We start from the raw sequence: 16,892 nt of genomic DNA, 5'->3' as shown, positions 1-16,892 counted from the left end.
GATCAATGCTCTAGCAGAACACTTCACGCCATGACAACACAAATCTACCACAGTAGTTCCCAAAAGAACTGTAGAAAACTGTGATGTTTCCATAGCAGTTGCAAAAGTTTGCAACGAACGGGCAGCCTCTGATGTAGAAGGAACATCGTCAGAAGCTGATCGGGCTGGATTTCCCATATCGCGGGTCATTCCAGGTCGTGAGCTCGAATCTCGACTTACTTGTGCTGAGGATTCCCTTCTATGCAAGTGAGAATGATGTTTTTGTTTGCAGAAGAAACATATATTTGAGCTCTTACAATTGCTAAAAGTGTGCGACGAAGCCAGACAATTCGTGCAACATTTGAGTCGCTTGACTGTTTCCAATCGATTGTTAACCGACATTTGAAGAAATTCTTCGCATAATCGTAGGGGATGCGATTCGGAACAAAGAGGACATTTCTGCTGAGGATTAGATGGTATAGTAGTAGAGAAGCTCTTAAAACTTCTATTACCATTATTATTAGTAATTGACTTTCTCTTTGGGCTAGTAGGTTTCCTTACATAACTCGGACCAGAAGACGTCGAAATATTATGGGCGCCTTTAATGTCAAAGACGGACTCAAGGGTCTGATACCGAGCAGTCAAGAACTTATCCATTGTTTCCCATTTAGGTAGGTCAGAACTTGACCCTTGAGATTGCTCCCAATGTCCTAGGGTAACTTCAGGAAGACGGGTGGAACATATGAAAACAAATATAACGTCCCAATTCTTCGTATCAATGCCCAAAAGAGACAAATTAGTTATGCAATCGCTCATAGTACGCTGCAATTGCTTAATAGAGGGGCCAGATTCCTTTAAAACGGGTGCAAGATTGAATAAAATCTTGAGTTGGGCGTTTACAAGAACCCTTTTGTTCTCATAACGATCGACTAAATTTTGCCAAGCCATCTGAAAACCCTCATTAGTAATCGGACATGTTTTGATTATATCGCGGGCTTCACCTTCCGTCTTTTGCATCAGATAATACATTTTCTGAATATTACTGATATGTTCATTATCTTTATATAGGGCAGAGAACATGTCTCTGAACGTAGGCCAAGATTTATAATCACCAGAAAAAATCTCAGTATCACAAGGGGGAAGGTGAATTGGAAGGGATGAACTAGAAGACTTCTTCTTCGCATTGAGCTTTTCAATTAAAGACTCAATAAGGGCTAGTCCACGCACATACGTCTTATATGTTGCGATATATTTTGCCTTAACTTTGGCAATATCATCACTAGAACCCATAGTGTCACACAATTCCTCATAAATTTCACGGAAATTCTCCCAAAGTCGAATAATTTCCTGTTTATGAATGTTGAGGCTGTGGACGGTGTGATCATCCTCCTTGAGCGAAGTCACGAACATATCCAAATCAATTAAGCGGTCTGCGCTTTTAATCAAATTCTTGATATCAGACATTATTATTTTCAATAAAATTCAAATTTCGAGTAAAAAGTTTAATTTGGTATGAAAACGGGGTTGCAGAACTCAATTCCAACAACAAACGTAAATAGGGTTCAAAAAATTAAAAAAAGTTATGATTTTTTTTTATTATTGGCAATAAACAAATATTTAATGCCTTTGAATATTTTTCGTAAATTAAAAAATATTTCAATTTTGGTCTTACCAACACCACTGTGCAACAAAACTACGTATTAGTATACGATACAATGTGCAAGAATCAAAAATATTTCAAACGGGTGAAACTACGGGGTTAGTTCGATATCACTATTATTTATTATACGAAACAGTCACAATTGCCTTTTACTTGCAATATTTTCCAATAATTAATCAATTAAAATAATTAATTTGAATATTTATTTTTCAATGTAAAATAATTTTCAAAATTATTTAATGAACAACTTTTGTTCCTATCGGGCCCACTGTGCAATGTTCAGTTACAACTCACTCGAACATGCAATGCAACATGTAGTACAATTGAATGCAACACACACACGTATGTCCGTATAACAGTCAACCACACTACTTGATAAGAGAGACGGGAGTGGGGGTAATAATGCAAGCTGTTGTTTTCGTTTGGTTGTTAGAAACCAAAGCGTATGGGCAAATGAAAATACAACAACAACACACAGGCAAACGAAAGAGTGACTTTGTATTTATTATTTCTTTTATTTTATTGATATTCTTGCACTTTTGTTTACTTTATTTTCACCACTAATAAATGTCAACAACCTTACCTTGGTATGATGAATATTATAGGGGAAAACAATGGTGATAGCCAATAATTTAGGGGGTAAAAAATACCAAAATAACCAATTGATTTTCGGGCTCTAAAAAGAGAAGCTCAATGATAAATTATTTTATTTTAAATCTCGGGCGGTTTAATCCGGTTCGAAGGACCAATGAAAAGGCGGGGAATTAAATAAAATAATTTATCAATGAGGGGGGGAATAAATAAAAACACAATTAAATTTCGGGTTTTAAAAAAAATAAATTAAAATTTAATTTATTGGCGGGGGTATTCGTACCTTCGGGTATTTGAGCGAGAGAGTAAGTAAGAGAAAGTTTCGATGACAAATGACTTGTCATTTTTTCAGATATCGTTATAATTCAGGGGTGTATTTTACAATTCATGAAACTTAAATCTAACAGGGTGTCAACCTGAACACCTCTCAATGAGGTGGTCCTACTAAATTGTCCCTTGAGAGTGAGTTGAAGTCGTGTCATAAAGTGAAAATTTACCCCATTAATGATAATCCAATGGTAAAATGACCGGCCCCTTTTATACGTTTTGGTGAGAACTGGGACTGGCCCATACACACCAGGGATCAGTACTGTACCGGTCCTGGGGTTGATCCCCCAAAATTATCTATACCTCTAACTTATAGTTATCTCCTGATAAATCATAAATGCACTTTTGCCAAATTGCTTTAGATTTAAATATTTCCCATATTTTTATTAACATTCTGCTCCATCCAAGGACATTAGTTTAAATTTTTTAGAAGTGTATCCAAATAGGTTCAGGTTAAAGTATATGTATAAAGGAATATAAATATTTACGTATAGCACCCAACAGATTTGAGATGGTATCGAAAATGTAGATCTATAAAGTGGTTCAGGGTACACGCAGACAAGGAATATGATCACCTCTCAGAGCAGGGATGTTAGGGATGGGGAACATGGAACTTTTTTGCAGCAACAATTTCTCGCCAAATATAAAAATGATTGTTGAACTTATTATTAATACATGTTTTGGTTTGCCGCAACATTTAATATTTTCAATTTGTCTTTTTTAATTCAAATATCTAAATTTTATATATTTTAATTCTAATACAAATTTTATTATCTTTAGTGTATCTACCCCAAGGCGTTTGGAAGGATGGCATCGACAGCTCTCTCAGAAAAGGCAGCCGTTGGATTCATAACTATAAAGTACCCCGAGATAAAATTGCATTCTTCACAAAAATGCCAGATAAAACTAGATTTTAATCCTTTAACTATAAGACATTGTGATAGAAATAATCCCATAATCTGTTTCATACAAGCGGATATAGATTTTGAATTTAGTATTAATTCGTATACGAATACTGTTATCAAAATTCATTGTGATTTTGAAATAAGGAGTAAAATATTTAGTTTTACTGATGATCATAAAAAGAAAAAATAAAATTTATTTTTGGTTGGAAAATCACTTATGTTGGAGATACAAATGACTAAAATCCAAAATATCGAAGTTGATTTTTGATAAAAGACTATCGGCTGTTGATAGTGACTTAAACCGAATAATTGTTAAACCAATAACAACAAATTCAACTCAGTTTAAAAGGGAATGTAAATCAAAAATCTGATATTTATTGATTAATGGACTTATCGTTACATTTATAGTCTATCAGTGGAAGGATCGGATAATCCTTCATTGTTACACTGAAAGAAGTGTTTTCTTTTTTGTGGTATGAAATTTTAGGCAAGCGAAGAGTTCTTTTGACGGACAATAAACCACAGGTTAGTAAAATTGTTGTATGCGATCAGCTGTATTTTCGACACAATTATTCTAACTGGCACACCTGGGAGATTCCTACACGCAAAGAAAAAAAACGTTTGGAAAACGTGTACCGAAAACGTTTTTCTTTTGTTAGAGTTTTTTGAATTGCTTCGAAAATTTTAAACTTTTATCACCAAAAAAATTTGTTTGTTACAAAATTTTTATTTTTTCAATAAAAAAATTATTTTTGAAACAACAACACAGTCCATTTCGTTTATATCAAACACTGTTCTTTTGTGACTTTAGGTCTTTAATAAGACACATTTTACAGTTCAAAATTTAATATAGTACAATGAAATGTTCAAAATTTTTTCGGAATCTTCCGAACATATCTGGAATATATGTAAAAAAAAAAAAACAAAAAAAAAACTTTGGTCGAAGCAGGGATCGAACCCACGACCCTTGGCATGCAAGTCAGATGTAGCAACCACTGCTCCACGGTGCCAAACTAACTGTTTGTTTCTGTTAAATAAACTTTGTTTATTCGGCTCGTGGGCGCCGCAAGCTATGCTATATAAATATAACTTATATGGATAATTATCTATTGATGACCATAACAGGTACATAGCTCAGTGGTTAGTGTGTTGGCTTACAAAGTGCATGGTCCGCGGTTCGATTCTCCGTCCAGGCGAAAGGTAAAAAAAATTTAGAAATTTATAAAATCGTAAAATTTCTTCTACATTGTTGGTATTACAGGAAAAGGTGTTAAGAACTAAAAAACCTCGTGGATGTGAGAAAGATGTGAGGGAAAATGCAATTAGCAAGAAAAATTTTTTTTTGAGTTAGCCTTTATGAAATTGTTTTACATCCTGGAAAAGAATAAACGTTTATCACAAAAAGTATATACTTTCCTTCCAAATACACTTCCTTACAGCGAAAAGCAAATTAGAAACGAACTTTGTTTGTCTAAAATTTCGTTTGGGAGGAAAGAATTATTTTTTTGCGTGTATCGACTATCTATTACGAAAATTCTAGGAGGAATTTTACAATCCATCTTCTCAGAACACGTCACTTGAATATTGTTTCGATTGCCGTTTTATTCTTTTTTTTTATCCTTTTCGGACTTGTTCAAAGCTTCTCAATTTAACTGTGAATCATACAAACTTCTTATTTTTTAAAACATCCGTAATCAACTTATGAGTGCTAAAATACAATTCTACGTGGAATTCCACAGTAAAAGCTGAATTCTTTTTTGCCAGTAAAAAAATGGAAAATTGGTTAATATGTTATCTTGCAATAAATGCCAGCATTCGGTACTCAAATAGGCAAGCAGCAATAGAATCCCTGGACTTTGTATTGCTGAAAATCTACAAATATTACAACCAGATGGCTGAGCAGTTCAATATTCTCCCAATAGCGGTGCGTGACCACAAAAACCAACACTTCAAATATTACAACCATACTGAAAAACAAGTATATACAGTAGTAAGTTCTTAAATACCCACCACCATGAACCAAATATTAGGGTTTCCTTTGAAATTTCAGGAGGGCTTGAGGACTTGAGGACACTTCCCGAAGATAAATTTAAAGATTTCACCTATGAGGACTATATCAGATTCTGGATTTATAAGAACCATTTTTGTTTGAGTTTTAGAGGAATCATTAACATCTCTTGTAAGTGTGCAAGAAAATTATAAAATAACGTCTTGATTTGAAATCTTAAATCTGTAGAAGTAAAATCTGGAAATTTTACATTGAGTTTCAAGCAATTTTCATGATCAGTGCGCCTTCTACACCCTCCAGAAGTGAAGTCGGTCTATATGGAGGCATTACCAAATGGACCGATAAAAACTTAATCCGATACACGTCCGATACACAATACCTCTAGATTTCCAATTTCAGGTAAATTGAATAAAAACTGCGGTTTCTATAAACCCAAGAAATAAAATCGGGAGATCGGTCTATATGGGGGCTATACCAAAATATGGACCGATACTTATAATTTTTGGCACACGTATTTGTGGTCCTACAATACCTCTAGATTTCCAATTTCAGGTAAATTGAATAAAAACTGCGGTTTCTATAAGCCCAAGAAGTAAGATCGGGAGACCGGTCTATATGGGGACCGATACTCACTATTTTTGGCAAATACCTCTAGATTTCAAATTTCAGGCAAATTGGATAAAAACTTCGATTTCTATAAGCCCAAGACCCCAAATCGGGAGGTCGGTTTATATGGGGACTATATCAAAACCTGGACCGATATAGCCCATCATCGAACTTGACCTGCCTGCAGACAAAAGACGAGTTTGTGCAAAATTTCAGCACGATTGCTTCATTATTGAAGACTGTAGTGTGATTACAACAGACAGACGGTCATCGTTATATCGTCTTAGAATTTCTCCCTGATCAAGAATATATATATACTTTATATAGTCGGAAATCGATATTTCGATGTGTTACAAACGGAATGACAAACTTATTATACCCCCGTCACCATTCTATGTTGGTGGGTATAACAAGTATATACAGTAGTAAGTTCGGCCGGGCCGAATCTTAAATACCACCACCACCACCATGAATCAAATATAATAGTTTACTTTGAAAACTCTTCGTCGTAGCAGGTTATTTGATAATATATAGCTTTTTAGGGGGTTTGATGACAAATCTTCTCCCAAGCAAATCAGTTCAACCAGTACGCTTCCCGAAGAAAAAATTTAAAGATTCTACCTACGAAGACCAGATCAGATTCTGGATTTATGAGAACCAATTTTGTTTGAGTTTTAGAAAAATCATAAACATATCGTGTATATGATGAAATAACGACTTGATTTGAAATCTTAAATCTGTAGATTTTCCCCGCCATTATTTAAATGAATACGATGAGTAAAATCTGGAAATTTTACTTTCATTTTCAAGCAATTTTCATGATCAGTGCGCCTGCTATACCCTGCAAGAAATGTTTTCTTTTCTGAGGAACGAAATTTTAGGCAAGCAAAGTTTTCTTTTGACACAAATTTTAGTGACAATTGTTGAATCGCTTATCAAAAATTCGGATTAGTTTGCTCTAAACGAAAATACTTTATATGAAAGGGGAATTTCGTTTGCCTAAAATTTCATTCCGGAGGAAAATATTTTTTCTTTGGGTGTACCCTCAAGAAGTTTGGGGTACCCTCAAGAATTCGGTCTATATCGATGCCTTGCCAAATGGAACGGTAAAAGTAAATGCGATACAGATTTTTAAGGATCTAAAATTCCAGTATATTTAAAATTTTGTGCAAATCGGATAAAAACTACGGTTTCTAGAAGTCCAAGGAGTTAAATCTGGAGATCGGTCTATGTGGAGGCAATACTAAAGCATGGGTCGAAACACACCATATTCGGCTGACCTATTTGTGATCAGCCGGATTCCAGAAGTCCTAGAAATAAATTTGGGAGTTAGGTCTATATGGGGGCTATACCAAAACATGGACCAATACTCATCACTTCTTAATGTTCCTCAAATACCTCTAGAATTCCACTTTCAGACGAATTGGGTGAAAACTACGAATTCTAGAAGACCAGAAGTAAAATCGGGAGATCAGTCTATATAGGGGCTACACAAAAACATGGACCGACACGGACCATTTTCGACACACCTCTTTATGGTCTACATTTCTAACTTCCGGCAAATTGGATAAAAACTACGGTTTCCAGAAGCCCAAGAAATAATGTCGGGAGATCGGTCTATATGGGGGATATACCAAAATATGGCACCATTTGCGACACACCTATTTGTGATTTTAAAATACTTCTAGATTTTCAATTTCAAGCAAATCGGCTACAAAATATAGTCAATAGACGCCCAAGAATTAAAATCGAGAGATCAGTCTATATGGGGGTTATACCAAAAAATGGACCGATACACATATTTGGGGTCCCAAAATACCTCTAGATTTCCAATTTCAGGCAAATCGGGTAATAAATACAGTTTATAGAAGCCCAAGAATAAAATCGGGAGATCGGTCTATACGGCGACTATACCTAAACATGGACCGATACGGACCATTTTCTACACACCTCTTTATGGTCCTAAAATACCTCTAGATTTTCAATTTCAGGCAAATCGGATGGAAAATAAAGTTGCTAGGCGCCCAAGAAGCAAAATCGGGGGATCGGTCTATACCAAACCATGGACCGATACGGACCATTTTCTACACACCTCTTTATGGTTCCAAAATACCTCTAGATTTCCAATTTCAGGCAAATCGGATAAAATACAGTTTTTAGAAGCCCAAGAAACAAAAACGGGAGATCGGTCTATATGGGGGCTATACCAAAACATGGACCGATACGGACCATTTTCGACACATCTCTTTACGGTCCTAAAATACCTCTAGATTTTCAATTTCAGGCAAATCGGGTAGAAAATACAGTTTCTAGGCGGCCAAGAAGCAAAATCGGTCTAAATGGACCGATGGGCACCATTTTCGGCACACCTTTTTATGGTCCTCAAGTACCACTAGATTTTTAATTTCAGGCAAATTGGATAAAAACTACGGTTTTTATAAGCCCAAGACCCCAAATCGGGAAATCGGTTTATATGGGGACTATATCAAAATTTGGACCGATATAGCCCGGAAATCGATATTTCGATGTGTTACACACGGAATGACAAACTCACCATTATATGGTGGTGGGTATAAAAAAGGTTTTATCTTTTCTGGTATTGATTCCGAGGGGGAATTAAAGTAAAGACACATTTAGGACACAATTCTATTTTAAATTTGAGTTTGGCGTACTTCATTCTAGGAAACAAATTATAATTTTTTCATTTGATTCTAAAGTCCAGACTCCCAAGAAGAAGGGAATCGATGCTATATCGAAATTACATGTATCAGTTTGTGGAGGCTATAAAACCACTACATAAATTCCGTATTTCAGTCATTGATGGCCACGATTAATTCCTAACACACACTACCGCCTAAAAGTATGCTAGTTAAAGTGTGCTATACATTGCCAAAATTGATTGGGCAACATCGCAAAGTTTGTATTTACAGCGCCCTCTTGTGATACATAGCAGGTCTTACATACTCCATAAAATTCAAGCCATTTTAATGCTATTTTAGTTCATGATATTATGTTCTGAGAATTTTTCCTTGACTTTAATAATTTTTTGCGTACGTTTGTTAAATTAACTAAAAAAGGAGAACATTTTATACACAAATTAAATATACAGATTTATTAAATTCGTGTCTACCACAAACTAGTTCAGAATTTCTTAAAATTTGTAAATTTTACCAATTATGCGCCCAACTTGAAGTTCGTATGGCACAGTTTTGCAAATTTTAATTCCAATTTTTTCCTTAAAACTACGACATTTTCTTTAACAAGTGGAAAAAAATATTATATCTAATAAATGTTCTGGAATTTGTCGAAAAATATGGTCAAAAGGATCAGGAGAAATCTATTTTTTCCAATTTTGTCAAAAATAATAATAATAATAAATACATACACTGAAAAAAATATTGTCCTGAGTCAAAGATTTCATGTTTTTTAAAATACGAATGCAAATTTTGCTTAGCATAGAAGACGCATTTCTCCAATATAAAGTTTTTTCCTCGTTCAAAAGTCGATAAACTTTTCAATGAAGTCGTATTGTCCTTATAATTAAGTGATTGCAATTAAAAATGGGTATCATAACATGAAAGAAAAAATGTTTGAGCTAAGGTCAACTTGACTTTAATAATTCAGAAAAAAATCTTTAAATTTAATGAAATTGTCTTTAAATTTGTTGTCTTTTTGTCTCATCTTATCTACAAAGCAAAAAATCGTTCAAATATAGGACATGTTTTTCAACACTTTATTTTAAAGACGTTTCGTACTTGATACATAGCATAATTTCTACTGGAAGTCGAGTCTTAATTTGGAAAATAAAGTTGTCGTTAACTCGTTTTTAAAGGACTTTAATAGCATATGAAGAAAAAAAGCTGAAAAAGCGAAAAATTAAAATTTGCTTCCTAGAAGCAAGTACACAAAACCCAAATTTAAAAGAAAATTGTATCTTAAAAGTATCCTTACTTGTATTCTCCGCTTCTATGGCTCGGAATCGATACCAAAATTGTTAAAGTAAAGACAAAATCTTTGGAGCCGGGCATGCTTTTTTTCAGTGTAAATTTAGCACAAATTTGTTAAGTTTTTCTTTACGCTTTTTCTTAAAAATTGGTAGTTAATTAAAAGTACCTGATTTTAATAGGTTCGAAACGACAGATAACACCCTGCCTTTGGGATTGGTTAGGGAGACCTGGCCAGAAAGGTTCCATTTCTATCATCCTTCTTGTGAAAGACTGCCCATTTCTTTGAATCTATGTATTCTGTTGTGAATTTCCTGTCCATCCTTTTAGGCAGACCGCAAAATATTCCTTTCCACCTAAGAGGTACTTCACAGATTTTGATAACATTAAAAAAATATTCTATAGAAACAATATTTTGACAAAATCTTCTACAGCAATAAAATTTTGACAAAATTTTCTATAGAAAAAAAAATTGACAACATTTTTTATAGAAATAAGATTTTCATAAAATTTTCAATAGAAATAACGTTTTGATAAAATTTTCTATAGAAATAAAATTTCGTTGTTTTTGATTTCAGCTTAAAACCATACATTGACTAAACTACAAGTGTAGCTTAACCAACAGAGGAAAAGAATGTTTGTCAAATTTATTTGGGAAAAGCCCTATAGACTGCAAGATGGTTGGATGGACGCACATTTCGGAATTATCACATTCCTCATCAGCATCCTCTACTTGCAGCAAAACTATCAACCAATTATCATCCTTCTTGTTAAAGACAATGGAGAGGATACTGGATGATCATATAAGGAACCAGCTAGACATGAAACTATCAATCTGTCAGTATGCGTAGGGTAAGATCTGTAGAAGGGTAGATCAGTAGAATCTGTTCAGCACTCAGTGGTGCATCGCATAGAAAGTTCCATGACATATGGCGAATATACATTGGCGGCGTTTCTGGACATTGAAGGGGCTTTTAATTATACGAAAATTGATAAGGTAGTACAGGCATTAGAGAAGAATGGTGTTGAGAAATTCGTTATAAAGTGGATCGAGGTGATGCTGCTAAGCAGGGACATGGTGGTTGAGCTAGCTAACTCCACAAGGAGGGCTAGGACCACTAGAGGATTGCCACAGGGAGGGGTAATATCACCTCTGCTATGGCTACTGGTGGTGAACGAGGTATTGATTGGGCTGACCAGTAGGGGCATCAAGATAGTGGCATACGCGGATGACATTGTGCTAATGGTATCGGGGAAATCCCTCGACTCTATTTCGGATGTGCTGAGCGGGTCTTTGCAGTATCTTTCACAACTAGGATGCGGATTAGGGGTGAACCCTGGAAAGACGGAGCTGGTACTGTTCACCAGGAGGAGAAAGGTTGTCGGTTAGGTTAGGTTAGGTGGCAGCCCGATGTAGGCTCACTTAGACTATTCAGTACATTGTGATACCACATTGGTGAACTTCTCTCTTATCACTGAGTTCTGCCCGATTCCATGTTAAGCTCAATGACAAGGGACCTCCTTTTTATAGCAGAGTCCGAACGGCATTCCACATTGCAGTGAAACCACTTAGAGAAGTTTTGAAACCCTCAAACCAGCATTACTGAGGTGGGATAATCCACCGCTGAAAAACTTTTTGGTGTTCGGTCGAAGCAGGAATCGAACCCACGACCTTGTGTATGCAAGGCGGGCATGCTAACCATTGTACCACTGTGGTTGTCGGTTACAAGTCGCCTGAATTCCAGGGCACGAAGTTGACCCTCCCGAAATCATCAAGGTACCTGGGAGTTCTTTTGGATTTCAAACTAAACTGGGTGGAGAATACTGCGGATCGCATAAAGAGGGCCTATGCGGCATTATACTCGTGCCAGAAATTGGTCGGACGGAGATGGGGAATGATGACTTCTCTTTTTGGCTGGCTTTATACCGCGGTAGTAAGACCTGTGGCCACATATGGTTGTCATTTTTTGGTGGACAATCGTGAACCACCAAAATCCTATGTCGAGAATAAATAGGATAAATAGTACTGCACTTATTTATATGACAGGCGCTATGAGGACCACAGCCACTGCCGATTTGGAGGTACTGATGGGAGTTATCCCACTCAATTTACACGACGACGGACAGCCTGCAGGCATACTGAGATTCTCGCCGGGCAGTATAGAGAGGCGGACCACATGGCCACGGAGCATATTTATCATAACAAACCGACGTACATTATACCAAGTATAGAGGAGTGCAAAGACAGGAGGATACCCTCCGGAACCCTGAACATGTATACGGACGGGTCAAAGATGGAGGAAGGAACGGGCAGCGGAATCTATTGCAGTGAACTAGAAATAAGGAAGTCTTACACGCTGGATAGTGATAGCAGTATTTTTCAGGCTGATATTTCTGCGATCACTAAGGCTGCTGAGTCGCTGTTAATGAGGCCGTTATTCAGAAGCGATATCAGCTTCTTCATCGACAGTCAGGCAGCTATAAAGTAGAGGTGTGCACGTGAGTAATAGTTTACTCACGCTCACGCACACTCACGACTGAAAAATCATACTCACGCACGATATTTTTTGGTAGGACTCACGCTCACGCACACTCACGAAAAGAAAATTTGTACTCACGCACACTCACGCACGAAAACGTCGTGACTAACGAAAAACACCGTGACTCACGAAAAATATCGTGACTCACGAACAATTTTATGATTAATTTACCTTTCCGAAGTGTCGAAAAACATGAGCATTATTAAAATCGAGAGTGTTATTAAACTCTTAACTTCCCAGGTGTCACTAAAATTGTTATTGAATTTAATTCTTAAGCGTTTTATGTTCGTGAGCAGGAATATTTTCGTGAGTGTAATTCGTTACTCACGCACACTCACGAAGATATTATTTTCGTGACTCACGCTCACGCACGACATTATGGTTTGTTAATCACGCTCACGCACACTCACGCTGTTGTCATGAGTGTGACTCACGATTCACGTACGAATCACGAAAATTTTCGTGAGTCACGACAATTTCGTGTCACGTGCACACCTCTACTATAAAGGCATTGTGCAGTGCTGACGTAAGGGTAAGGTAGTCAGTCACTGTCGCAGAGAACTCAAGGTTCTCACTGAACAGCATAATATAAGTCTGTGCTGGGTACCTGTGCACTATGGGATAATAGGAAATGAGGAAGCGGATGTGCTGGCTAAGGAGGGCGCTCGTGGAATGAATAATGTCCTAGCGGACATTTTTCCTCTACTATCTTCTTACCATTACAGGATAGATGTCAAATATGACGATCTATGGCGAAGACACTGGGTTTCTTCGGATGGTTGCGAGCAAACCAAGTTGATATGGGACGAAAAGAAACGTAGGAAATGCGAAATTTTGATGTCGATGAACAGAGAAGAATCGCGGCCACTGATTGGTATCATAACAGGACATAACACACTTGGGAAACGCATGGTAAGAATAGGACTTAAAGACGATGATATCTGTAGATGGTGCCTGGACCCGGAAGTTATGCAGGACTCGTACCACTTCCTGTGCCAGTGTCCAGCTTTATCTTTTAGAAGAAACAAGATACTGGGCTCCTTTTTCTTTCAGGCTCTCACTGATCTGCGGGAGTGCAGCTTAAGGAACATACTTGCATTCATCAGGGCCCCTGGTTGGTTGTTCTGAGTTTATTTCAAAGAGAACGAGCAGGTGGAATCACAATGGACCTATTCTGGTCTAAGTGGACATCAATTTCAACACAAAAATGTTTATGATAGCCGGCCTTTGCAGAAATAAATTTGTACATACATATGTACAAATTTCGACAAAATTTTCTATAGAAATAAAAATTTTACAAAATTTTCTATAGAAATAAAATTTTGACAACATTTTCTATAGAAATAAAATTTTGACAAATGTTTCTATAGAAATACAATTTTGACAAAATTTTCTATAGAAATAAAAATTTGACAAATTTTTTTATAGAAATAAAGTTTTGGCAAAATTTTCTATAAAATAAAGTTTGATAAAATTCTCTATAGAAATAAAATTTTGGCACAATTTTCTATAGAAATAACATTTTGACAAAATTTTCTATAGAAACAAAATTTTGATAATGGGAATAAAATGTTGACGACATTTTTTTATGGGAATAAAATATTGACAAAATTTTTCATTTCATTCGGAGAAACATTCTTGTTATAATAACCACAAACATTGGATAAACAAATGCAAAATAAGATTGTTTTGTTTGGTAGTTTTTTGGAAACATGTTCTTCAAATTTTGTTTTTGGGATCGACATTGATCACTGACCGCCGGCACTGTTTATAAGTTATAATTGACCAAAATATAAAAACTCTTTTGTGATTTTTTATAAATATATTACAAGTCAGTGTTCAGGTTGCATACAATGAAATTCTTCGCGTTATTTTAACATTTTCAAACACGCTTTTTAAAAATAACAATTATGTGGCACAAATGTAAATTATTTGTTTACTTTTTATTCTGCAAACCCTATGATCGAAAGAGCGAAAACAGCCAATTTTTTATGTGAAAGCAAATCAGAAGTTGAGTTTTTTATGATAAACCAAAACGAAACGAATAACCAAAAGACATTGACTTAATCTTATTGACATGTTTTTAACAATTTGAAAGCCAATTACAAAAAAAATTAAAGTTTGGATAAGTAACTTTTTAAACCAAATCCCAATTTTATCGAAGCCATTTTTTGGAGTCTTTTAAATTTTGTATTTTTCTTTATTATTCTCAAGACTTAATTCTAACAAAAAAAATCTCGATAGTAATACAAAAACTAAGCTGCCTGTTTTTTATCTCCTAAATATGTATTTTAAAAATGTACAACGACAATCTATATTAAATATAACGAGTATACAAAACACAAAAGACATTGAAAACTTTTTTGAAAAGTTCCTAAGACTTAAGGTGAATAACTAGCAAGATATGACCAAAATAATAATAATAATATTAATTTAAAACTAGCATAATTAAGTACATTATGAAATTGTTACTTACATAGTATATTATTGTAGCAATAAAAATAAATAAAATAAATAAATTTAATTATATAAATAAACATTAAACAAATATATTACTTAAAACTAATTATTATCAAAAATATTACGAAGAAGTTATATTTAAATTAATTGTAAAATACTTATATTTATTTTGGGAGAGACTATTGGGAGATTTTCTTTCACTTAAAATTTAATACGTGTTCGTTTGTTCCTCTGATTGTGGTTGCCCATATAGAGTTTTTAAAGAATTTTCTTTATAGACCTAAACTTCGTTTAGATTTCAAATTTGAAGTAAATCGGATGAAAAATACGGATTCCATACTCTCAAGAAGTCATAGCGGGAGATCGGTCTATATGGGGGCTATATCAAAAGATGGAATGATATAAACCAAACTTCTCATATCTCTTATGAACAGAAAATACTTTTAGATTTCAAATTTATAGAAAATCGGGTGAAAATTACGGCTTCCATACTCCTACGAAGTCGAATGGGGAGTTCGGTGTACATGAGGTTTATGCATGGACCAATATAATACAAATTTGCCATAGCTCTTTGTGGATTTAAAATTCATCGCGTCTTGGAGTTATCCGAATGGTTATGGCATTAATTGTACAGCCAATCTTACAACCTCATTTACATTTATTCATATCTGCTGAGAGAGATTTTTTCTAAATAATTATTGCAACTTGATATTGAATGATTGTGAATGGAAAGTTCAAAAATTTGTTAAAAAATATATCAATTAAATTTTTTGTTTTTCTGATTTAAATAAATATTTTTATTAATTGGCAGATAAATTTGAATCGACATAAGCAGGCGTAATCGGAGGCAACGTCAACTGACAAAAATTGGTCGACGGCACGACTTGGCGGCTTTATTCTCTGATCCATACACAGACACACGCTTGCTACTCGAGCCAAACATAATTTACCACAATTTTAAGACAATTTATAAAAAATTGTATTTTGCAGTTTTTGATCAAAATTTTGTGGTTATTATAAAAGAAAGTTTTTTCAAAATAAATGTTTTTACTTTAGTGACATTTTTTTTCAGGGAAAGTTACAATTTCTATAAAAAGGGAAACGAAAATTAACATTTTTAAAGATATTTTGCCCAAATTTTATTTCTATATAAAATTCTCTTTACAGCCAATTTTTAAAAATTTTCTTTTCTACAGAAAATGTTTCAAAATTTATTTTTTAAGAAAATTTTATTTCCGAAGAACATTTTTTTCAATATTTGATAACTATAGAAAATTTTGTCAATATTTGATTTCTATAGAAAATTTTGTCAAAATTTGATTTCTATAGAAAAATTTGTTCAAAATTTTATTTCTATAGAAAATCTTGTCAAAATTTGATTTCTATAGAAAATTTTGTCAAAATTTGATTTATATAGAAAATTTTGTCAAAATTTTATTTCTATAAAAAAATTTTCAATTTTATTTCAATAGAAAATTTTCGCAAAATTTTATTTCTATAGAAAATTTTGTCAAAATTTGATTTCTATAGAAAATTTTTTCAAAATTTTATTTCTATAAAAAATATTGTCAAAATTTTATTTCTATAAAAAAATTTTGTCAATTTTATTTCAATAGAAAATTTTCGCAAAATTTTATTTCTATAAAAAATATTGTCAAATGTGCTGTTTTCATATTTCGGAAACAAATATCATGTATTGTAAAATTTTGCACAGGATGTGTCAGGTAAAAAATCTGATTCAATTTTTTGTAATGTTTTCTTTCAGTAATAGGTTTGTTTTGAAATCAAAGAAAATTATAAAAAAAAATCTTTAAAAAAGTAACGGTCGTTACAATATAAAAACTTATTTTATTTCAATAGAAAATTTTCGCA

At 34.2% G+C, this 16,892-nt stretch overlaps 1 protein-coding gene across 6 annotated transcripts in view; it reads left to right on the top strand.

Moving 5' to 3' along the window:
- LOC142230341 (myogenesis-regulating glycosidase-like) overlaps positions 1–3,676 on the top strand; it is a 96,872-nt gene extending 93,196 nt beyond the window's left edge. For all 6 annotated transcript variants that reach the window (XM_075300975.1, XM_075300978.1, XM_075300979.1 and 3 more), the window contains one exon: positions 3,338–3,676. In XM_075300975.1, the coding sequence (XP_075157090.1) occupies positions 3,338–3,474 (137 nt within the window). In that variant the 3' untranslated portion in view covers positions 3,475–3,676. The remainder of the gene's footprint in view (positions 1–3,337) is intronic.
- Positions 3,677–16,892: the final 13,216 nt, after the last annotated feature.

Source organism: Haematobia irritans, chromosome 3 (assembly GCF_050003625.1).
Source record: "Haematobia irritans isolate KBUSLIRL chromosome 3, ASM5000362v1, whole genome shotgun sequence".
NCBI classification, from domain to species: domain Eukaryota; kingdom Metazoa; phylum Arthropoda; class Insecta; order Diptera; family Muscidae; genus Haematobia; species Haematobia irritans.
Note: the sequence above shows the minus strand (reverse complement) of the source record. Positions and strands in the feature narration are given on the sequence as shown.